This window comes from Lissotriton vulgaris, chromosome 7 (assembly GCF_964263255.1).
Source record: "Lissotriton vulgaris chromosome 7, aLisVul1.2, whole genome shotgun sequence".
NCBI lineage: Eukaryota > Metazoa > Chordata > Amphibia > Caudata > Salamandridae > Lissotriton > Lissotriton vulgaris.
Window position 1 is genome coordinate 1,569,077,580 of NC_141695.1, and position 24,820 is coordinate 1,569,102,399.

Here is a 24,820-nt window from a genome sequence, read left to right on the forward strand (position 1 = left end):
GGGCCTGAGCCCGACCCTTCTCTTTTACACGACCTCTCCCTTAAACAATCGGAGTACCATGATCTCGCCACGAATACTGCCCTAGTTCTGGCTAAGGAACAACAGGGCCGCATTTATGACGTTGGGGACAAGGCCGGAAAGTTGCTGGCCTGGTTGGACAGGCGTGAGATGGCTAGTCGGGTGGTGCCAGAGATCTTGGGCGAGGACGGAGTGTCGGTCACGGACCCAAGTGCCATTGCCGAGTCTTTTGCTGACTACTTCCGGGGTGTCTATACTTCTGGCTCAGACCGCTCCGATGCTGACTCGGCCGAGTTCCTCTCGACGATTGACCTCCCTTGTCTTTCTGACGAGGAACGTGCCGACATGGATCGGGATATAACTGCGGACGAGATTGCCTTGGCGATCCGTTCCTTGCGGTCGGGTAAAGCGAACGGCCCCAATGGTATACCGATCGAGTTATACAAGATTCGACCGGACGTGGTTTCTCCTCATCTGAGAACTATGTTCCTGCGGGCTCGAGAGGAGGGTATCCTCCCCTTGGATCAACGACTGGCCACTATTGTGGTCATTCACAAGGAAGGAAAACCGAGAGACGTTTGTAGATCCTACCGTCCTATCTCTCTCCTCAATGCGGAGCCCAAGATCCTAGCTAAAGTGCTTGCTAATCGGTTGATTGGAGTCATTAGTGACTTGGTGCACCCGGATCAATCGGGCTTTATTCCCCGCCGAAACACTGCCCTTAACCTGCGACGGCTGCATGGCGTCATGGCCAGAGCTCATACCCTGGAGGAACCGGCGGTGCTTGCCTCCCTTGATGCCACGATGGCCTTTGACTCCCTGGAGTGGAGCTACCTTTGGGCGGTGTTGGCAAAGCTTGGGTTTGGACCGGGCTTCCTGGGCTGGGTGCAACTTCTTTACTCGTGCCCGATGGCTGCTGTCGCAGTCAACGGCCGCATGTCAGCGTCCTTCGCGCTTCACCGAGGTACTAGACAGGGCTGCCCCCTGTCACCTCTCCTGTTTGCATTGGCCCTGGAGCCACTTGCGGCCATGCTACGCTCGCACCCTGACCTGCATGGTATCACCTGGGCCCCGGGTTTTGAAGACAGGATCTCCTTATACGCAGACGACATCCTGCTTTATCTTACCTCTCCCTGTAAGTCACTTATTGTAGCATGTGACGTGCTCCGGCTGTTTGGGCGCTACTCGGGCCTGGTCATTAACTGGGCCAAGTCCTCCCTTTACATCCTGAAGGGGGACACGCCGCGCCTCCCTAGGGGTTGCAATATACAACTGGCCGGGCAAGGTTTTAAGTACCTGGGAATCTACATATCGGGTAGCCCGAAGGCGCGATATGACCATAACCTCCTTCCTCCTCTCCAACGACTGCGGAGAGATGTGGATAGTTGGCGCAAGCTTCCGCTTTCTCTCCTGGGCCGGGCGGCATTGTTTAAAATGATGTCCCTGCCCAGGTTCCTGTATGCCTTGCAGAATACCCAGGACTTGGTCCCGGCTCGCTACTTCAGAGAGGTTGAGAGCTAGCAACGTGCCCTGCTCTGGGAGGGTCGGCCTCGTGTCGCCATCCAGAAGCTCACACTACCATGGTACGACGGGGGCATCGCTTTGCCGGACGTGCGGCGGTATTACTGGTCCTCTCAACTCACTGCCATCAACCATGGCCTTTACGGCCCCGTGAATGGTCCGGGCTACGCTATGGACAGGTGGCTTCTGCGTGGAGGCAATTACTACCGCGCCCTGTATTCCAGGTCCTTTGATCGGCGCCTCACGGGCCCGACAAAGGCAGCAGTTCACACGTGGCGGACGATTACTAAGATACAGGGCTGGCAGGACAGACTGACTAGATTCACCCCTTTGTATGATTCTGATATCCTGGGCAAGCTCTGGCACACCAAGGGTTTTGATAAATGGGACTTTATAGGTATCTCCAGGGTGGAAGACATGGTTGCTAAAGGAGAGGTCAAGACCTTCTCCCAACTGCAGGCCGAGTATCACTTGGGCGAATCGGAGTTTTTCCGGTACGCCCAACTGAGACACGCGCTAAATGCCGCTAGGCCAGCGGAGGGCGAAATCCCTGAAAGCTCCCCCTTGGAGGACAGGATTTTGGACGGCCATATGCCTGATTGATCAATTTCTTGTAGGACAAAGAAATGGCACTATGTTAGAATTGACCTCCTCCTGCGCTTGCGAGAACAATGGGTAGCTGACGGCCTGGAACTGGACGACGAGGACTGGCAGAGTGCTGTGTCTTCCCCTAAGGAGGTCGCCATTTCCTCGCGTCTACGTCTAGTGCAATTCAAGATCCTTCACCGGGTGTATGTCACCGGCCCCCGGCTTGTGCACATGGGCTTCTCGCCTGACGGCTTTTGTCGTCGTGGCTGTGGAGCCCTGGCTACCTTCATGCATATTCTGTGGGAGTGCCCTGTCATTGCCCCTTACTGGGAGAGAATACATCGTGTAATGAGGGAAGTGACTGGAGTTGAGGTGGCGGCAGAGGCGCGGAGGTGCCTCCTCAACATTTGGGAGCCGAATGATTATAGCACGGCGCAGACTCGCTGGGCTACACTAGGCAACATGATCGCTAAGCGAGATATAGCGCAGAAATGGGGTTCCACCGCGGCCCCCCTGGTGGTGCAATGGAAAGCCAATATGGATTGATGTATGCTGAGGGAAAAGACGGTGTACGCTGCCAGGGGGAGGCCTCAAACGTGGAACAAGGTGTGGGGGGCCTGGAATGCCTACAGGGGCGATTTGTGCTTACCACCGGAGCCTATTCCCCGCGAGGAACACCTGTCGCCGTGACCATTGACACCAGCTGTTTCATACTTACTGTAATTCTCTGGCTTTCCTTCCCCCCCCCCCCCCTCCCCCCCTACATCCTACTATCCGTTCTTTTCTGGACTTCTACCTGACCTCTGATGCCTCCGACTGACTCATACACGTCTCTTTTACTCCATTGCCTTTCTAATGCGCCCTTTGGCGCTTCTTTCTTGGTTTAGTTATCTTTATAAAATAATAAAAACAACCTGCAATGTCCTGCTGTAATTTGTTTTGCACTTTCGTCCTCCTGATACTATGCTGCCTTGCCTCCGGGATGTTAGGCTGAATAGCTGTGTGCTTTTATATAATAAAGGTTTTAAAAATAAAAAAAAATAAAAAAAGAGTGTTTTTGTTTTATAATGGACCTGTGAGTTTCAGGTGCGTGTCCCTCCTTCGCGCTCCACCTCATCCTTTCCACCAGACCACGATTCGCCGACTGGTCTCGGCTTCACGCCGCTTTACCCGCTGCTCTGCCCGCCTCTGCCGTATTTCACCTCTCGCTTCTACAATCGTGATCCCCACTAGCTCTCTCGGCAGGGGCCTCCTCTAATGCCGCCCCCTGCCCAGCCGCCACTGATCACTCCCCACACCTCTTATCTCTCTTCCACTTCAGGCCCCTGCCTCCTCGCCCCCACATCGCTGGCTTTTGTTACATCTCTCTTTCTGGCCCCCTCTCTCCTCTTTGTTCCTCTCGTCTACCAGCGTCTGACTCGCCGCCCCTTTAACTCACTCTTTCGCCTAAACGACGGAGACGGCTCGAGCCCCAGCTTTGTGCATGCACTCGAGGACCGGCTGCGGCGAATACCCCAGAGAGTGGACCATGGCAAAGACGCCTCCCAGAGAGCCCGCCCGCCCGCCTTCCCCATTCTGTTGAAAGCCCGAGGTCCACTCACCAGCCAGCCGGAGGGGTGAGAAGGAGAGGCGGAGCCGCACAGACGACGCGGGGAAGGCACAGCCCCAGCTTTGTGCATGCACTCGAGGACCGGCTACGGCGAATACCCCAGAGAGTGGACCATTTTCCTAGAGCGGCAGCTAGGCCTTGTGTGAAAGTACAGCGCAAATTAAGAACAAGGGATAGTTACCTCATGTCCGACGCTGCTCGAGCAGCAAAATGGCGGCCCCAAACATCCGAAAATTTCAGATTCGGGGGCGTGTTTTTGGATTCAGAGTGACGGGTGACGTCACATGGGTAAAGAACGAAAAAAACACGCCCCCGAATCCGAAAGAGACCGGGCTTTATTGGAGTGACTCCATTCTCCTCCAATGGCTGGCCTCCGTTTAGGAAGCCAGCCAATGGAGTAGAGAGGCGGGTTCAAAGCCCCTAACGCCAAAACATTAATTCTTCGGGACTCCGCCCCTCACTGCTTCGCAGTGAAAAGCGACGGTCCCTCGACCTAAAAAAGTGAGAATGCAAGGTAAAAGATGTGTAGTTGGAGTAAAAAAGGAGGAGAATAGAACTGTGGAAGGAAGAAAACTTGAAAGGAAATAAGGAAGAAAACATGAAAGGCAGAATGGGAAGGTGAAAGGAAGGGCCATGGACTCTATGGGTGGAACAATGAGGGATGGGGACATATAGAAGGGTGAATGGATATGTTAACGGGTGAGTGAAAGAAAGGAAATGGGCTCTTGAGGGGATGAATAGATAGAAGGGTGAAAGAATGGAAGGATGATGAACGAGTGAAGGGAGCTCTTCAAATGTGGGTTGAGTTTTCCCGCTTAGTATACTCGGGGTTAATGTGATTAGACTTCTGGTTTAAAATGGGGTGTTTTAATGTTGTGGCCACTTGTACCCCTTTTGCCAGTGCTCCTGTGCAGTCTAACCCCCCTGTATTCCAAGTTGCTTAAGGGTATTAGACTTTTTATAAGCTGCTGCACCAGCAGATTTGGATGTCAACATGGTCCTTTCCCTTGTACAGCTCTAGCCTGATAAAGATGCAGCAAGAAAAGCCTTGTGAAACAAACCATGTTGCTTTGTGTGCTATTTCTTAGGAGATATTTGGGCGTAGGATATAGTTGTAAGGATATTTACTGTGGAGGCAGTGACATTCAGTATACAGAAGACAGAAGGCCTACACACCTTGATTTCACACCTAGCTTTTCCTGGTTATCCCAAGTTCTTTGTGGTGAAATAATTAAAGCAGTACAAGGCGGTATACAGAGTTTCAGACTTGAGCATCATCCTTGCTACTTATTTCTACACTGGTCTGGCGAAGATGCACGAGGACGGTCTGGATACTTTGTCTTTTGTTGGTCAGTTGGCTTGCAGTCCTGCCTTAAAGCCATTTGTGGTGAGAAGCAGATTAGACAATATAATGAAGACAGGAGAGTGGTTTGCTGAATCCATCTTTAAGAAGGTTTACTTTACCCAACGTTAGACTTTGCTTCTCACTCTGAATAAGTGCAATCGCATAATGCTTGCTTTGGTCTTGCTAAGGAAAGTTAGTTCTATTAAGAACACTGAGGAAAGGATTCCTTATATCTTCCCCTTTTAACTCTTCCTCCCACCCTCTTTTTAACTGTGACAGTTTGGGTGACCCTCCCTATAACTTTACAGGTATAACCGGGGAACGGTTTCTTTATTTCTTCATAAAACATGTTTTCTTAATATGTACTTGTGTAGTATCTGCTTTTAACTGTATGACCCGGTTGTGGTGGTCTAAAATGACATGAGCAAAATGCACCAGTGTCACAGCTGATGTCATATGAAATACGAAGTAGGAACAGGTGGCCGTTGGACTCGGGCCAGCCTTAAATTGACTGGGACTACACCCAGGGTGCAAACACGAACATGGTGTTTGTTGTGGGGGTGGGGTGCTGGTGCTAATAATTACGCTGAGGTTTTCAGTTGGCCCTGTTTCTCGACAAACAACGTGTGGTACAGCTTGAATGGGACCGGAAGCCCCTGACTTTGACTGCTGGCATAGGGATTTTCTGGCATGGGCGGTAGAAGAGGAGACTTCGTAAATGGGATAAGGCAGAAGAAGATATCGCGGTGTGGAGTAAATTGTGTGCTGGGTTTTTAAATCTGGACTTTGACCCTGATATCGAGGTCCGGATGCTGAAAATTATGGAGGTTGTGGAAGTGAGTTGTCGACTACGCGAGGGACATAGAATTTTTATGGAGCAGGCGTTGATATTGCTAAGGGGTTATGCCGGGGGGGGGGGGGTGCAGTACTCTTCACAGGAGGCCAACTGCAGATGGAAGGACTGTCTCTGTGTATGTATTTGTCAGGTGTGGTCAGTGCTTTAAATGGGCCGGTACTCACCGGTACCAAGTACCAGCACTTCTAAATGTTCTGCCTTTGAATTCCAGAACTTTTTCTTGTCTCAAAGAGAGTACCGGTACTCATGGGGCAGCAAGCCAACTCAGTGCAATTTGGCATGTAAAGAAGGAAGCGTGACACAGCTGAGGAGTCTGTCCGTTTTTGTAAAGCCCTCCAGTGCTAATCTCCCTTTACAATCTGCTAATTGAGCAACGCCCATATGTATTCAATCAGAGCAGGCAGGGAGTTTTGGAGCGGCCTGAGTCACACTGCGATTATTGACAGTGTCCACTCAGGCTCTGTGTAGACAATTGCACTGTAGGTGTGCAAAATGGGTCGGATAAGAGGTACATCTCCTGACTCGGGAAACCTAAGAGAAGGCTTCCTGCTGGCATAGCAGAGTAGGGCAGCATTTGATTGGAGCCAGATTGAGGAGAAAGGTGGTGATGAAGACACTGTAGCACAGCAGAGGGGGCAGGAGGGGAGGTCGGGGAACCAAGATGTAGTAATGTGGACTTCAGAATATGCGTTTCTAAAACACATGAACTAAAAACTCGGTCTGCGTGCAAAAGTGCTTCTAAGTCCCTGTTCTTGTATAAGTGAGTGTTGTCTGCAGTACATATCTGCACACCAATTAAACGTCAATAAAATGAAATGTGTGGCTCTGGCCCTGTCCCTTAGCACTGCCCGTAGCCCCGCTCCCATAGCCCCGCTCCCCTAAACCTGCACCCCTAAACCTGCCCCAGTCCACTTCTCAGGTGAGTACCTGCACTTATTTTTTTCCATTTAAAGCACTGGGTGTGGTGCAGCGCCAGGGCAGCTGACTTCGGAGCACAGGGTTCACAGATCGATCTCCAGCGGCTGCTCAGCTCAGCACGATGTGACTCTGGACTCTGTAGCTCACTTAATTTCCACGACGGCCCTCAGCTCCTTGAGGACCCGTAAGGGTGATTAGTTTGCGCCTTGCAAATAACAGATTTATTTTATACTGAAACATCCAAGATAACATTTATTGTGCTCATTTTTCTTCCTTCCCGAAAGTGCTGTATTGCTTGATTCAAAAATGTAAATGAAACGTTTAACAAAAAAGATATACTGAGGTACATAAAGGGCCGATTACAAAGTACTCAACGGGACCCAGTTGAGTCCCCAAGTGGGATGGACAAGGTGCCATTGTCATACAGCTCCCTGCTGCTCCCCTCGGAATATTGGCGCCCCAGGAGTAGGCCCAGCTCGCTGAAGGCCGCCCCTCGTTGGACTGATCTGCCTGGTGATCTATTAGGCCGACTTCTGTTGTGCTCTCAATAAATAACTTTACTATTTATTACACTTTAAGTGAGCTGCTTCCCTTTTTGGCCCCAATGTGGGGAGAGCTTTACAAAAAAAACACTGCGACAATCAATCAATCATTTGTAAAGCGCACTACATACCCCTGAGGGTCTCTGGGTGGGGGCGGGGGGGTGCTACTGATTGAACAGCGAGGTCTTGAGTATCCTCCTGAAGGTCAGCAGGTCTTGGGTCTGTCGTAGGCTCAGTGGGAGGGTGTTCCATGTCTTGGCAGCGAGGTGGAAGAAGGATCTCCCACCGGTGGTTGTTCTTCGGATGCGCCGGGACGGTGGCGAGTGAGAGGTCGGCGGAGCGTAGCTGGCAGTTGGGGATGTAGGAGAGCTGTCTGTTGAGGTAGGCTGGACCGGTCTTGTGGAGTGCCTTGTGTGCGTCGGTGAGGAGCTTGAAGGATATCCTCTTGTTGACGGGGAGCCAGTACAGGTTTCTCAGTTGGGGGGTGATGTGGCCATGGCGTGGTACATTGAGGATTCGTTGTGCCGAGGCATTTAGGATGCTTTGTAGTCGTTTGATGAGCTTGGTCGGGGCTCCCGCGTAGAGCGTGTTTCCATAGTCGAATCTGCTGCTGACGAGGGCCTGGGTGACAGTCTTTCTTGTATCTGTTGGGATCCATCTGTAGATCTTGCGGAGCATGCAGAGGGTGTTGAAGCAGCAGGAGGAGGAAACGGCGTTGACTTGCTTGGTCATTGAGAGCGTTGAGTCGAGGATGATTCCTAGGTTGCGAGTGTGGTCGGGGCTTCCCCCAGTGCCGTTGGCCACCAGGAGTCGTCCCAGGCTAAAGGGTTGGAGCCGAGGATGAGGACCTCCGTCTTGTCAGAGTTCAGCTTCAGACGGCTGGTCTTCATCCAGTCGGTGACGGCTTTCATTCCTTCATTGAGGTTGGCATTAGCGGTGATGGGGTCCTTGGTGAGGGAGAGGATCAGCTGAGTGTCGTCGGCGTAGAAGATTATATTGAGGTAGTGCTGTGAGGCTACGTTTGCGAGCCGGGCCATGTAAATGTTGAACAGCGCTGGCTGAGGGAGGATCCCTGGGGTACGCTGCAGATTATCTCGGAGGCTTTGGAACTGAATGGGGGGAGGTGTACGCTCTGGGTTCTGCCGGAGAGGAAGGAGGTGGTCCAATCCAGAGCCTTGTCTCGGATCCCTGCGGCGTGGAGGCGTGCGCGTAGTGTGCGGTGGCAGACGGTGTCGAAGGCAGCAGGGAGGTCTAGGAGGAGGAGTGCTGCGATCTCGCCGTTGTCCAGCAGGGTCCTGATGTCATCGGTGGTGGTGATGAAGGCAGTCTCGGTGCTGTGGTTGCTGCGGAGCCCTGACTGGGAAGGGTCCAGGATTCTGTTTTCTTCGAGGTATCGGGTTAGCTGTCTGTTGATGGTTTTCTCAATGACCTTGGCCGGGAAGGGGAGCAGAGAGATGGGCCGGAAGTTCTTGAGGTCTGTTGGGTCTGCCTTAGGTTGAACTAGTTTTGCCCAACACTGTCAAGATCAACTGGTCTAATTAACTAGTCAGGTGGATAACAGAAGAATTCTCATTCAGTGCCCATGGAACCGTTATGTGATAAGAGACCGGACATAATGTGTGTGATTTATTGGCGTCTGACAATTATATGCCTAATGCCTCTCTGAGGTACTACGCGCTCTGTCTGTTAAGCACACATTCATTCAGCAGTCTCCTAACAATGCTACACTCCGTGCTACAAGCTTAACGTACATAATTTTTGGTCGATTCGTATTTATAAAGAAAAAACGTATTTTTATCTCGTAGTCTATCGTCTCCGGCAACTAATTCCAATCTCAGCGCTCAAAATCCTCTGTTATTTTGCAATAAAGTAAACAAGGCAGCAAATTTCATATCGAATGATTAGCCAAACTACAGTATTGTTTCTCCTTTAGTGCCATCTAGTGTTTTAACAGCAACAAAGCAACTCTGTTTAGCTATTCTGTATTCTCATGTTAAGTCCAGTGGTGAACACGCACACGTTTTTTCTTATGAACTCAAGGCCCAAATGTACCTGTTGAATCTTTTGTAATATCACTTAGAGTGCTAGTCAGTGTCTGCATTTGAGGGGTTCCCTTCTCAATAGATTCGTGATCTCTTGCCAACTCATCCATTTTATTGTATGTGTAAGTAAATCAGAGTTGTCTGCATAATAACTTTCAACAGTACCACTCCTGACACCCCCCCCCCCCCCCCCATTTTCTTCACATTCTTACATACTTCACTAAAATGACTGAAACTGTGTCTTTATTTCTCCTTGGAGCATTTGTCCTTAAGATATAGTTGTTTTTGTGTCTATTGCATTTGTCGCCCTAAGTGGGAAGGGTATGCCCAGACGTGGGTCCTGTGCTCACTGCGCCACTGGATTCAAGCTATCCTGGCTGATGAGGGCTGATGCCCCAAAAGTGGTCTCAGGATGCTTGTTTCCAGTCTAGGGATGACCTGGCTTGGCAGTTCGGGTTGGACTGTCTCCACGGGGAACAGGGTCAAGACTGATTTGCATATGGATGAGTCCAAACTGGGGTGGGGGTGGTGTTGTCAGCAAAAGAATGATGGATTAAACCCAGATCCTTGTGACTGGGGGTGAATGTTTGCATTGTTCAGCATTCCATCCATCAATTGTTTCTTTTGCAGTTGTTGATCAGTGCTCCTCAGCAGGAATGGATTCTATATGACTTGCATCTGAAAATGCTTGTGTCTCCTCCATGGGATCTGAATAGAAGGAAGCTTAGGATTAACTAACTTCAAAGTGTCAAGTGTGTGAATGTATGCAGTAAAGAAAGCAGGTGTGATACGCTAAACCAATATACAGAGAGTAAATAAATAGCTATCATGGGTGGCCCCCTCCGAAACCCATGGGAACCAAACCCCCCTTACACTCTTCTTGTGCGAACATTATTCATTTATATCCCTCTCCTTCCATACCCCCTCAGTGTATCTCCAGTTAATGACCATTCCCCCCAGTTCAACAAAAGCTGCATTCCTCTCACAACTGAATCCCCACATATATATCCAATTGGCATGCCCTCATGAAAGGGCAGGTTACCATAAATATTAGAATATACTATCCGCAATATTGCCTAGTATCAATACGGGACTTGTTAAAACACTTGCCACATACCAGCTGATACTGTATAAGAGAAACCAACTGCATGTACATGTCTGTGTATATCTCAATCAGCAATGATGTATTGTTCCCCCCAGAAAAATGTTATAAACCAAATAGAAAGAAAAGCAAGTGTGATTCTCACCTCTGTGCTCTTCAAACAACTGCAAGTTCCCTTTTTTAGTTAAGATGTATTATGTTGAGCTGTTTACTAGACAAGAAGTCATAATTTAATGATAGTGATTGTGTGTTGCCTATGGAGATATTTTATGAGGGATTCTCTGATGTTTGTCCTTTAATTTTCCTCTTTTGTAGAAGCAATACATAGAACATATCCGTGGGATTGCTTTGTGTTTGCCCTTGCCATATTTGTGACGTTAACAAACCAGATTCACAAATGGTCTCATACCTACTTCGGTCTTCCTTGTTGGGTCGTCTTCCTGCAGGACTGCCACATCATATTACCTCGGAAGCATCATCGCATCCACCATGTGTCGCCGCATGAGACCTATTTCTGTATTACAACAGGTAATTTGCAATTAATATCATTACAACCAAGAACGTCATTTTAACAACAAATTGTTGCCTATTTCTTTTTTTTTGTAGCAACTATTGACCTATCTACGAATCCCAACACACATGTAGAGCTTTAAATGCAGGGCTTCTGTTGAAGAGCTATGATACTTTATTCTGTTGGCACTTTCCATCAGTTCCCTCTGACAGTATTTTTTGGTCATCATAAAAGACTCCTATCATTTTACTTGGGGAGTGACAGAATTTTTGTGCCTTTGCTTTTTTGGGAATGTTCATCACTAAGGACTTGCCTGATCTGCTATTTTCGTTCCCAAACCATATTCAATATGCACACCAGCTGCTTTGCAAATGGGAATCCAATTTGCAGGCCTACCCATGTTGCGTTGTGAATTGGAGGGGTTGCAATATGGCCTGTCTAATAAATATTTATTTAGCTGATCGCGGTGTGACTCCCATGGTTGGCCACAAATGCAGGGGTGGACCCCTGTAATGGGCGTCAGATCTTTGTCCCAGCATTTGCGTTCCCAAACAGGGAAACTTTTTTTTTTAAACAGGCTGTGTCAATTAAAGGAACTGGTGCTGCTTTAAAAAAAAAAATTTTTAAAGTGTTGCTTTTGAGCAAAACATCAGGTTGAAGAGACAGTGGTTCCCTGGACCACTGCCTGCTCCCCATATTCTCTTGACACGATTCTCAAAGGGGAAGAGGTCCTAAGGGTACCCCTTTGTGAATCCGTGATCAACTTCTTTGAGGTTTTGGTATCTGATAATAGGTTTTGTTTTACATATACCGAATCACAATTACATAAGATTGCCCCTTCCTAAATGCGATTTGATATGGGTAGCAAAACCCATTTTGCATTTTTGAATTTTTATTTCGACTAACACAATGAGGTTAGTACATAGGAAAATGTAATTTTAGGGTCTCCACCTGTGAATCACTGGGTTGCGATCCTAAATGGACTATGACTATCAGACTCCTAGCAATTTGAAACAAATCCAGACTTGATAATTGTAAAGCAAGCAGATGTATTTATTTTGGGGCCTGTTCGTAAACTGGCTCCCCACTAAACCTTAACCTGAATCGGCAAGTGATTAGTAGCTTGTAGTACACTCCTTGATTGAAGCTCTGAAACTTAACTACAGCCTGAACAAGCAAGTTTCTTGAAAAAGTATTTTTTTCAGAAGTGGAATCTGATTAAAGAGCAGTTGTTGCTGATGTGGGGGAGGGGTCTACATATACTTCTGTGGACGCGAAAACTCATCACTCCACCCCGGGGCAGCAGCAAAAGAGGGCAATACCACCACGCCGCAGTCGTGAGGTAAACGGCCAGCGTTGAAGGACTTTGCTGCTACTAGCCGTGAGGGGAACGTCCCACGCAAACCACATCTCCCAGTCACCCCTGCTCCGTCGACCGCTGTGACGTGGTACAGCACGCCTGGAGGCGCGTTAAAACCGCCCTTCAGCCTCTCACAGCGCGTGACGCGCGCACGGCGAAGCCCGGGCGAAGGGCGGGCCTTTTCTTGCCCATCATTGACAGGAAGAGGCAGGGCAGGGCCATCCTCCTTGAATTTGCTGTGGACAAGTCAAGCAAGGTACTGTCTTTTTTCTTTCTTTTGGCTCCTACTATATGACACTGACGCCAAACTCCCGAGCAAGACTAAACTTCGGTTAGCTGACCTTAGTGGTGTTTCTATCCCTGACATCACGAGGGACTTCGTAGTGACTTTGCTTTCCCGAATTGTTTTATTCTTGACTATCTCTTGATTTATTGGCCTGCATTTTGCACATTTAGCCACGTTTTGACAGGGAATATTGTATTAAGCGTTGTTTGATCTGGCAGATTTGTGTGCACTAACTAACATCATTCTTGGCGACACCTGGATATACCTGAATATTAAAATGTGGGGAAGCAGAAATCTATGGAAGACATAGGTGGGAGTGGCATACCTACTAAAGGGAAAAGGCCTAGGAAGTCTCTTAAACACCCAGGTAGTAACTGTGTACTCAACAGGATAGATACCTTAATAAACGAGTGCAAAGAAATTCTGGAGGGTAATCAACCAGCCCCCCAGATCCCTGGAGGCTTGGATGATAGATCATCTCCAAACTCGACACCAGCCCGCCCCATTGCCATTCCAACGTTGTTTCAAAAGTTACCTTCTAAAAAATCATCCACTATCCTAAATAAGCCAGATTCTTCTACCCAGAACATGCCTCTAGCTCCCGCCACTTACCCCGCTAAAACTAGCACTAATGTATCTCATGACGTGCATGAATTAGAACCAACTATCTCATGCCCCAACAGATTTTCACCCCCCTGGCAATTGGAGATGAGTGCAATGAGAATTCCCCACAGCCATTGCCTCATGGCTTGGCTTACCCTGTTGGGGCGTGTTGCATGGCAAATCTATATAAGCCCACAGATGCTATCATTGCTATAAACGTATTAAGAGCAGAGATTGATGAATTGAAAAAGAATGATAGAGAATCTTACAACTCTAGTTATAATCATAAGAAAGGACACACATTGCAAGGTAAACACTACCCCTGTGCATTGTCACCCCCCACAGCCCAACAATTATAGTCCTAAACAACCAACTTCATCAACCTCTAGCTCTAAAAGTTCCTCTTATGACTCTAACGCTCATCAATTAGCCACTTCCGCTCTATTGACCCTGAAAAATACCTCTAATGAGCTTTTGAATCACAGCAGGAATCGGCCTGAAAGCTCCATACAGGATAGGCTTAAGAGGTTGGCTACCTCTCAGTCTCTACAGGTCCCTAAAATAAAACAAACTGCCCAGCCACACCAGGCTCAACCCTATAGCCATCCTTTAGCTTATCGCACTTGAGCACCCTTGACTCCTGCAATTGCTACAGTCGCTAGCAATGGAACACGATCCCAAAAAATATTCATGACTAACATCCCAAGATTTAATACTACTACTAAGAACATTTTCGAGAGCAAAGAATCCTTAATTAACAAAGTAACTCGCTGGATTCGCCACACTAGGGGAGGCCAATCAGTGATCAGAAACCATATCCTCAGAGCTTGGCAATGTCCCACACCTCTTACTCAATTTAATGATATTGAAATCACCCTAAAGAATTCTGAGACTGCAGAGAACCTCCTAACTCTGGAATTCCGCACCTGCCCTTCGAATGGCTCTTCCATCCAGTTTAGTCACCAGCCCTTACACAAACTAGGCAAGACACAATACACACAAGCAATAATATATATAACAGGTACATCTTCTCTGGAGTCCAATGATTGACTGCAAAAACAATCCCCTCTCATCGTCTCTGCTCGTCCAAATGATCATGCACACATTTCTTATTGCCTAGCGTGCACAAATGGGGCAATAACACATCCAGATGAGGAAGTAGGCACCGACTCGCCTCCGCTCACAGGCTTACCATCTCCAGACACTATGTTGGGAAACAATGCTATTTCCCCACAAAGGGTGGCATTCACCCCAATCAGCAATTAAAAATTGTATCCTGGAACGTGCCAGGATTGAATAGCAAACTCCCTCTCCCTCATTGGAATGATTGTTTGGGGAATTTAGACATTTGTATCTACCAGGAGACGTGGAGTTTGGAACCTCTATATAAACATGGCTATACATGCTACTTTATCCCATCAATATCTATCGAGAGAGGGTGTCCTTCAGGGGGCCTGATTGTAAGTATAGCTGTGGATTGTCGAATTCTATGTCTGAGTATTAGGGGACCTATGGGCGATAGCCAAATTGAGCTTTTTAACATTTACGCAAGAGGGACCAAGAGTGGTAGGCCTTCAATCACGATCTCTGCATTAGAGGAATGACTGGATAAATGCCCACCACATGCAAGAATCATAGTCGCAGGTGACTTTAACTACACCTACGAACCCCTGGCCTTGGAGGAACTGTTAGAAACTGAACCCCAAGACGCTAGGTGGGCTATACCCCAACTCGATCTCCAACAGGTTCTCCAATTGAATTCCATTACCATGGAATACGGCCTAAGAGCTACTAATGGCACGTCACAATCTGACAAGCAAGGGGCCAACACCTTCATAGAACTAGCGGCCCATCACGGATTGACTATATCCTTCTAGACGTTAGATTATGGGGTCATCTGATCTACATGCGAGTGGGTTCAACAACAGAAAGCGATCACAACCCCTTGTGCCTAACCCTGAAACCCCTCTGGGATGTAAATCCTTCTCATCAAGTGAACATTCAATCCCTGGCAGTTACCAGAAATGTAGTCCCATCAAATTGCAAAAAGACCTTGAAGTGGGAAAAGGTAGCATTTAGTGAGAGCAAGATTGCTGGTATTAAACAAGAGCTAGCAACCGGCATGGCCAAGCGGCAAACTGCGGTATATAGCACTATAGGACTTCTAGAAGTATCTAAGATCCATGACCACATATTCACCAAAATTGACACATACTTTTTGATTACACTAAAAAAGGAGAAAGCGGGGCGTGGCTAGCGGCCGAACATGGCGGCAGCGTAAATTGGGAGCTCCTCGAGGCGTAACGGCCTTCTGCAAAATCCGATACCTTGATCCGTCACAGAGCCTACCCGAAGCGGCGGCACCGACTCAGGAACCGAAACTGCACCTCCTGATCCAACACTGGTGAAAATCGGTGGTCGGAAACAACACTTTCCATCTCGTGCGGAGTGAGGCCTACAACGAGGGGGAATCCCCGGCCTGGATTATCCGTCCTCGCCGGAAACAGTGCAACCTGCCTGGGCGTGGCGCAATATCGGCGCCCGGCCCCACCCATCTGCCGGTGAAAGTCTTGGTGAGACTACCTAATCTAGCACGTGCACACGGCGGCCGGACCCACAACTGCCCGGGAGACCCGAAGAGGTGGAAAGAACTGAACACACTTCAAAAGGTCGGCCCCTTGAAACCCTGACCGGCGCCATTCTGGAGTGGTAATCTGCCCGCCTTGGGCGCCCAGGACCAGGAGCGGGCGCCTCCGAGACGCAGACCCGGACAGCACCACGCTTGTCAAGGCAGCCCTGACACACTCGCTTGCCTACAGACCCCTCACAACAGCGGACGCCTGGCATACGCCCCGGGACGGCAAGGTTACACCGCCATCTTGGGAACGACTGCCTCGCACCATGGCGGGCAAAGGCACCAGAAGCTCGTCAACACAGGCGAAATTGGACAAGTTTGCTTACAGCCAGCAAGGGCACTCGCAGGTCGGCGGCCGACACTCCACGGGTGCATCCCCGGAAGTGGAGGGCAACAAAAAAGTGACACTGGAGGACATTATGAAAACTCTTGCGGAGGTTAAAACGACGGTGGGCTCCATTTCCTCTGAAGTCACTTAGCTGAGAGCGGACTTTTCAAAAATCACCGAGAGGGTTGCGCAGGTGGAAGTGGTGACAAAATCGCTTATCCAAGACACCTCAGACATACAGGTGGCAATGGAACGTATGGAAAAAGTCACAAAACTTTTACGCGACAGACTGGACGACCAGGAAGGACGTTCCCGCCGAAATAATGTGCGCATTCTTGGACTGCCGGAAACAGAGGGGAAAGGTGCCATGGATCTCTACGTAGAGGACCTCATAAAGAACAATCTACAACCTAAAGGTCTGTCCAACTTTTTTTCTGTCGAAAGAGCGCACCGGGTCCCGGGCGGGACGCCCAAACCAGGTGCGACTCCGCGACCCGTGCTGGCTCGCCTATTTAACTTTAGGGACAGAGACGCCATCTTGCAGGCGGCGAGGGTTTCTCCGCCGATCAAAATCCAGAACTCTACCTTGGCCTTCTTTCCGGACTACACGGCGGAGGTAGCCAGGCGCAGGAAATCCTTCACGGAGGTCAAGAAAACACTGCGGGACAGGGCCCTGCAATACTCCATGTTGTTCCCCGCCAAATTGCGCATTGTGGCCGAGGGAAAGGCTTGGTTCTTCGATACGCCAGAAGTGGTGCGAGAATGGCTCGACGGATGGAGGCAGGCAGGACAGCGACAACGACCACACAGAGAACAGCCACATCGTCACACCGATGGACGAGCGGGCGGCCAGCATGCCCGACCTTCGCAGCAGACGGCGGCTTCTGGACTAGACTCTGATCTGGAAAGGGACCCCCTCGACTCCGGACAGCCGGCCTCGATCTAGAGGTGAACCGTATCTGAGGACATTTATGTATAACACTGGACTCCTGAGCGGCTAAGCTGAGTAGGGTGGGCATTGGCCGATGCCTACGGGAGACTCGCCAACCCCACAAGCAAGTAACATAGTTGGGAATGGGGAAAAGCACTCTGCCAAGTTGGGGAAGCGGGCGGGAAACGGTCCGTGGTGCAGGGGAGCAGGGAGGGGGGACGGGGGGATTGTTTCATTGTTAAAACAGTTATGTTTTGTCATCATGTCTACTCTATGGTACACCACACTTCTGCAGGTCACACACTTCTGGTACACTAACACAGGACGCTACCTTTGGGCAGGGGGCGACGACCAACGGCCCGTTGCCCTGACTCTCCGGCCCAATGGCTAGGAGGATACAAACTGTGCCCGGTGAGGGCGCGACAGCGGTAACTGATGTGCCCCCATTCCAAGTCTTGACGTGGAACGTTCGGGGTTTGGGGGATAAAATCAAGCGAGGTCTGGTCTTGCAGGCGGTTAAACGTCAAAAACCCGACCTGGTATTACTTCAGGAGACCCACCTTGCAGGGTCCACGTGTAAAGCACTCAACCGACGGGGATATGTCATGGCGGTACACTCAGAATTTACATCGGGCTCCAGGGGCACTGGGATTCTCATGAAAAAATCATCGTCCTTTATTGTGGGGGGACACAAAGTTGATGATCAGGGTCGCTTCGCGGCACTGCATGGACAATGGGAGGGTCGGGCACTGAATGTGGTATCAGCTTACATCCCCCCGGCACTTCACTCAACAGCACTACCGGCCCTCGGTAAATTTCTCCTAGACCTCCCGGAAGGGGACACAATCATCGGGGGAGATTTTAACGCCATAATGAACCCATCACTGGACACTTTGCCTGTGCGAGCCCGCTCGGGTGCCGCGACTGCACTTCCCGACTTTGTAGAGGCAATGGGCCTTACGGATGTCTGGCGACACCTCCACCCAACAACCTCACATTTCACATATTACTCTGCTGTCCATAAAAGCCTTTCGCGAATTGATTATTTCCTATTCCAGGGGCTGGGTTTGGGATTAGTTGACAAAATGGAAATTCTACCGAGGGGTATTTCTGACCATTCTCCGATTTCCCTGTCGCTTGCTACCAGGGGGAAGAAGGGTGCGATGACCTACCCACTGTATCCCAACTACTTGAAAATCCCTAAAATACGGAAAAAGCTCAAGCAAGCCACTACACAATACTTTGTCGAAAATGAGGGGACCGTCTCTTCGCCCTCTGTCCTTTGGGAGGCCTACAAAACTGTCCTAAGGGGGGAGGCGATAGCAGCCATTACAGGTCACAAAAGAGATTCGAGACGGGAACTCACGGAATTGGAGCTCACACTACACGAAGCAAATATTACCCACATGTCCAACCCCACACCGGAGACAACACACCTGCTACAACTCCGCCAACAGCAATACCATGATCACCTCACGGCGACCATCCACGCTCAACACAAGCACACGCTACACAGGGTGTATGAGGTGGGAGATAAAGCCGGGAAAATGCTGGCTTGGCTGGACAAGAGGGGGGGTAGCAAAAAGGCCTACAGATGCTTTACACACGCGATGGGGTACTACAGAAACACCCAGAACACATAGTGCAAACTTTGGCAAACCACTTCCAACACGTTTACACCCCAGACCGCGACGTCACCGCACAGACAGCGATGCTCTCCCTGGAAAATATTGACATCCCTACACTTACACACGAAACGCGGCAAGACCTGGATGCTGACCTCTCAGAAGAGGAAATTCAGTCGGCAATCCAGTGCTTGCAATCGGGTAAAGCGCTAGGCCCCAATGGCCTACCCGTGGAATGGTACAAGGCCCTGGCTCCCACGCTGAGTAAACCGCTGCTACACATGTATAACGAAAGTCTTGACAGGGCGGTCCTGCCGCTGGACCAACGCATTGCCACCATTGTGGCGATCCCTAAACCGGGTAAGCCACCGACGGCCTGCACCTCCTACCGCCCCATTTCCCTGCTCAATGTGGAGGCTAAAGTCCTCGCCAAGATCATGGCCAGCCGACTAACACACCATCTTCACACACTGATCCATCCTGACCAATCTGGCTTTATGCCACACCGGAGCACGGCTATGAATTTGAGAAGGGTTCATGGGGTGCTGGCACGCGCGCACCTCCTTAATGAGCCTACAGCGATCCTTTCCCTTGACGCCACTATGGCCTTCGACTTAGTAGAATGGGAGTACCTGTTCGCGGTGCTCACCCGGATGGGCTTCGGGCCAAAATTTCAGGCGTGGATACGCCTACTATACACACAGCCGGTGGCTCAGGTGGTTGCCAATGGACACATCTCGGCGCCCTTCCCATTGAAGAGAGGGACGAGACAAGGATGCCCTCTATCCCCGTTGCTCTTCACTCTGGTACTGGAGCCCTTAGCAATTCTAATCAGAACTACGCCACTGTTTCGGGGGATCACATGGACGGAAGGGTGGGAAGACAAGGTCTCCCTTTATGCCGACGACATGCTTATTTACATGGTGGACCCCGAGGCTGGCATTCCTGCTCTGTTGCAGCTTTGTGACACACACGGGCGGCATCGGGCTACACGCTCAACTGGACCAAATCAGTGGTATACGTGCTCCAGGGCCCGGCGCCATTGCTGCGGGAAAGTTGCCCCCTGACCTTAACAGCGTCCTCCTTTAAATACCTAGGTATCCACATAACGAGAGACGCCACCGACTTCTATAATGCTAATCTGAAGCCCCCTCTAGAACGTTTGAAAGCGGATGTCAAGCACTGGGCGACTCTCCCCTTGACCCTCCTTGGCAGGGCGGCTTTATACAAAATGATGGCACTTCCCAGGTTTTTGTATGTTTTGGAGAACACCCCGCATCTGGTTGCGCCACACTACTTTAAACAAATTGCAGCGCTTGTCTCCAGTCTCCTCTGGAACAATGGTCCGGCGCGTATCGCCCATGATAAGCTGGTGAAGAGTTGGTACGGAGGAGGGATAGCACTTCCCAACGTCCAACTATATTACTGGGCGGCCCAACTTAAGGTGGTCAACTCCTGGATACATGCCTCGCGGGATGATCCGGCCTATAAGGCCGACTGGTCACAGTTGGGAACTGATGGGATGCTCTCAGTCCTGTATAATAAAACCCAAGTTAGGCGACTGGCTGGCCCAACACACCATACGGCGACACTATGGCACAAAGCACAGGCCCGACTAGGTTGGGCAGGCAAACTTACCAAACTAACGCCACTATGGGATACCAAACAACTGGGTAATCTTAGAGCATATAGAGGGTTTACGCAATGGGATCAAATAGGGATCTCCACGGTGGGGGACCTATGGGACAAGGGCACAGTGGTTCCTTTACCACAGCTCCAACAGCAGTATGGTCTGGGCCACACCGAGACATTCAGATACATACAGATCAGCCACACATTACTCAAGGCGATTCCACAGGGCACTGATCTTCCTGAGTCATCCCCATTAGAGGACAGACTCCTGACGGAATTTATGCCACAAAGCGCCACTTCCCTTACCTATAAGAAATTGGTTAAAAAAGGAGAAAGCAAGTGATCTTGCCAAGGACCTTTATTCCTGGTTCAACAGGGACTGCAGGGAAAGTAGGTGTGCCTTAATTAAGGCAATCAAGGGGAAGAACAAAACACAAATAAAAGCTGCAAGAACTTCCTATTAAGTGGCCCAACCTAAGGCTAAGATATCTTGGGATGCTTCTCGCTGGGTACAATTGAATGCTGCATGCTCATCTAGGGATAACAATCTCTTTGGAAAAATGGTTACCTGGGGCAGTAGATCAGGCCCACATTCTCCCCCAAATCACATCACCAGTCAAGTTTGGTTCAATCATTTTGAAGGGCTTTATTGCACCGAAGGAGATACCCAAAATGGGGAACAAACAGGGCATATTGGACACCCGTTAGAGGAGGAATATTTTACGATTAAGGAGGTTAAAACTGCCATAAGCAAAATAGTCCCTGCAAAGGCTGCTGGCCCGGATGGCTTACCAGGCAATCTATTTCTGGCTGATCGAGTTCATTGGACACGTTATATCTTAATACTAACTAACGCCATAGCCAAAGGTATACCTGTCACAGCGTCATGGAAGTCTGCTGAAATAGTTCCAATATACAAAGAGAGCTAGGGTCGACCCCGCTAACTATCGACCAATAAGCTTGATTGATGCCATGCAGAAGGTTTTTGTCGGATGCTACTGCAAAGGATCCAGACATGGTCCGAGGAAGGGGACATTCTTTCCCAGTTTCAGGCGGGTTTTAGAACAAAGAATGGGAAAGGGGGTTGATACCAACCTTGTTGTTTGCAGACGACACGTTGTTGATATCTAAGACCCCAGCAGGGCTACAGCGCTTAGTTGACAGCAAAACCAGATTCATGGCCTTCAATCCCCAAAGGGCATGTAGGAAGGGCCCACTTTTGGGAGGGACTCCCCTCGAAAAGGTCGATACCTTGGGCTACTTAGGTGTAAAAGGTTCTCCGATAAAATGTAATGGAGACCGCACTTGGTTTTGTGCAATTCACAATTATTTGCACATATACATGTATTCTTTGTTTTTCAGATCTCTTGTTTATATTCAAGGCACTTATACCAGGTGTTTATTTATACAGGTAAAAAAGTATAAGATTGTGCACAGTGTAAATTTGATTTCTGGGAAATAATTTTAGTTAAAGCTTTCTGTAAGCACCAATGTAGATAAATCACCATTGGGTTCTGTCTCTTTGCCAAACTTAACATATGGTTATCTATGTCATCTAACGGTATGAAGCTTGCTACAAAGCTGTTGATTCAGAACTTTAAATGCTTATACAGTACATGTGTATACATACATATGCACCTCCTCTTACCTGCACATAGACCCAGCCCTTATGTCTCATCTTCGAATCCCGTGAGGTTTGTGGTGATAATATCTAGCAATGTTACGTGTTTGCTACGAGAGGAGAATTGGCGTGTGTACCTGCAGCCGGGGCTTGTGATTGTGGGTCCACTTGGGTGTGTGGGGAACCAACTGGGTCGTCATGTGTTGGTGGCGGTTTGAATTGGTGTAGTAATAGGGTCCACTCCATAGAGTTGGGGTGCTTACGAATCCCCTTCACCTCCTCCTCCCTTAGTGTGTCCTCTCCGCCGTCGCCCATTTGTGTCCTGTTCCCACCCATGCCGCAATTGGGGGACCCGTGGGGGGATTACCAATGCATTGCTGTACTTCTTTTAGCCAGCAAGATTGCCAGTGAGACAAAGCGGATTAACACTTAGTGTTGCTTCTGTTTCCGGAAGGTACCTAATACGCAGGCTTCCCAGGTGTTCAGATGTGACAGCCCCATGGGATCCCTAAGTGTCTTGTGAACATTGTTCCAATATGGCTTTGGTGTTGGTCAGCTCCAGAACATATGGTAGTGTTTAGCATGCATTGTATATGAACATCACCTTTCAATATTGACTACTCTTTAGTCCAGTTGGTATCTTATGCATCAGCCCAATTTCTCTAGGCCAAATTAGTCCAGAAACCATTGTCATAAATCCCCCAAACATCAGTTTTGTCAGTATCTAGAGTTATAGTGACATAAATAGAAGATCCAAGATCTTTTTAAAATGGAATGTGCTTGATATGTGTTTTTATTAAATGTTGTAATCGTATCATATGTTACACAGGTAATCTGTTAAATCACAAGGGACACTGTTCCATGTGGGGGGTGCAAGGTGTCTCCCTGTCAAAAAAGAAAGATGTAGAGTAGAAAAGATAAGAGGAGGATGAAAAAGAAAGCGGCACAGAGGTTCATCCCCAGTATCAAGAATCCAATCACGAAGAGGAGGGCCCCCGAAGGGTCACTTTAACGAGGTATTTTAAGAGAAAAGCAGTTTGGTGAGTGCAGGTGTGGGGTGGATCTGGTGAAATAGGTGGTGAGGTGCGTGCAGGGGTAAAGTCAAAATACCTAGGGGTATCCACTGATGAACTTTGTATTTATTTATTTATATAAAGCTTATAAAGCGCCTGGTTACACTAGCTAGTGTGTCCCCGCGCTGGATAGAACTGATTGAAAGACCTGATGATCATATATTCCAGGCAGCCCATGGTCCCTAAGTTAATCTTTGGGGAACAGGATGGTTTTTAGCTCCTTACGGAAAGCGGCTTCTGATGTTTCAAGTCGTAACCTCTGAGGCAGTCTGTTCCACTGGGTGGAGGTCATGACTCTGAAAGAGCGCCCTCCCATTCTCGCTCTGTTGAATTTTGGGACCTGGACTAGCCCGGTCCCACTTGATCGCAGCTGGCGGGTAGGGAGGTATGGGTCAAGCAGGTTGTGCAAGTACATGGGGCCCTTCCTCTGTAAGATTCGGTGGTCTACACAGAGGGCTTTGAATACCACACGTTCCTTGACTGGCAGCCAGTGTAGAGTTTTGAGCGCTTTCTTTGCTGACGCTCTCTTGGGAAGCATCAGAATCAGGCGGGCAGCCGCATTTTGTATGCATTGCAGCCTCTGCATGCACTTTGCACTGGCTCCCAAATACAGGACATTTCCATAATCCAATCTGGAAGTAATTAGAGCGTGGATTAAAGTTTGTCTAGCAGGCAGTGGCAGAAGGTCCAGTGTTTTCCTGAGGATCCTCAGCATTCCAAAACAGGTGCCTGACACTTGTTTGGTCTGGCGCTCGAACGAGATTTTATTATCCAGCCAGATCCCCAGGTTCTTCACTGGATTGCTGGGAGTGGGTAAGACACCCAGCGTGGAAGGCCACCATACCAAAGTCCAGACTGAAGGAGCCCTGCCCACAATCCGCACCTCCGTCTTATTTCCGTTTAACTTTAGGCAATTATCCGCTATCCAAGAGGCAATTTCCTGCATACACGCGGGGAAGTTGGTGGCACATTGCTCCTTTGGTTGTGTCAGAGTCACAACCAATTGTGTGTCGTCTGCATAGGACACTACTTCTTCCCCAAATCTATCTGTGATGTCTGCAAAAGGTGCAACATACAAGTTAAAAAGGGTGGGACTAAGACTGGATCCCTGAGGCACTCCCTGTTTTAGGCCAATTTCTTTGGACCAAAAGGGTCCCTGTGCCACTTGGAAACTGCGGTCTGATAGAAATGATTCCAGCCACTCCCACGCTTTACCCACTACTCCTCCCTTTTTCAGACACCGTAGCAGTGTGTGATGGACTACGGTGTCGAAGGCGGCACTAAGGTCGAGTAATATCAGTGCCGCTGTTTGACCCTCATCCGCATATTTCCGCAGGGTTTCAGTTGAAAAAAGAAGTGCTGACTCTGTCGAGTGGAGGGCAAGAAAACCCGATTGGGTGGAATGAAGCAAGCCATTAGCCTCAATATAGACAGATAGCTTTTTATTGACTGCCTTTTCCGCGATCTTTGTGAAGTACGGGAGAAGTGAAATGGGGCGTAAGTTCTCAAGTTTTTCCATACTGATGTTGGTTTTTTTTTCTCAGAGGGAGGACCACTGCCTTGCTCCAAGATTTAGGCACCTGTCCTGAGTCAAAGAAGAGTTCTAATTTCTGATATGGGGCTCAATGATTTCCAAACTACCTTGTAGTACTTTGGGAGCCGCCGGGTCTGTAG

General features: G+C 49.2%; 1 protein-coding gene across 1 annotated transcript in view; it reads left to right on the forward strand.

Annotated features, from left to right (window-relative positions):
* The window catches only part of PEDS1 (plasmanylethanolamine desaturase 1), a 246,016-nt gene that overhangs the window by 205,359 nt on the left and 15,837 nt on the right, over window positions 1-24,820 (forward strand). The window contains exon 5 of the mRNA XM_086932466.1: window positions 10,857-11,069. Within this exon, the coding sequence (XP_086788592.1) occupies window positions 10,857-11,069 (213 nt within the window). The remainder of the gene's footprint in view (window positions 1-10,856; window positions 11,070-24,820) is intronic.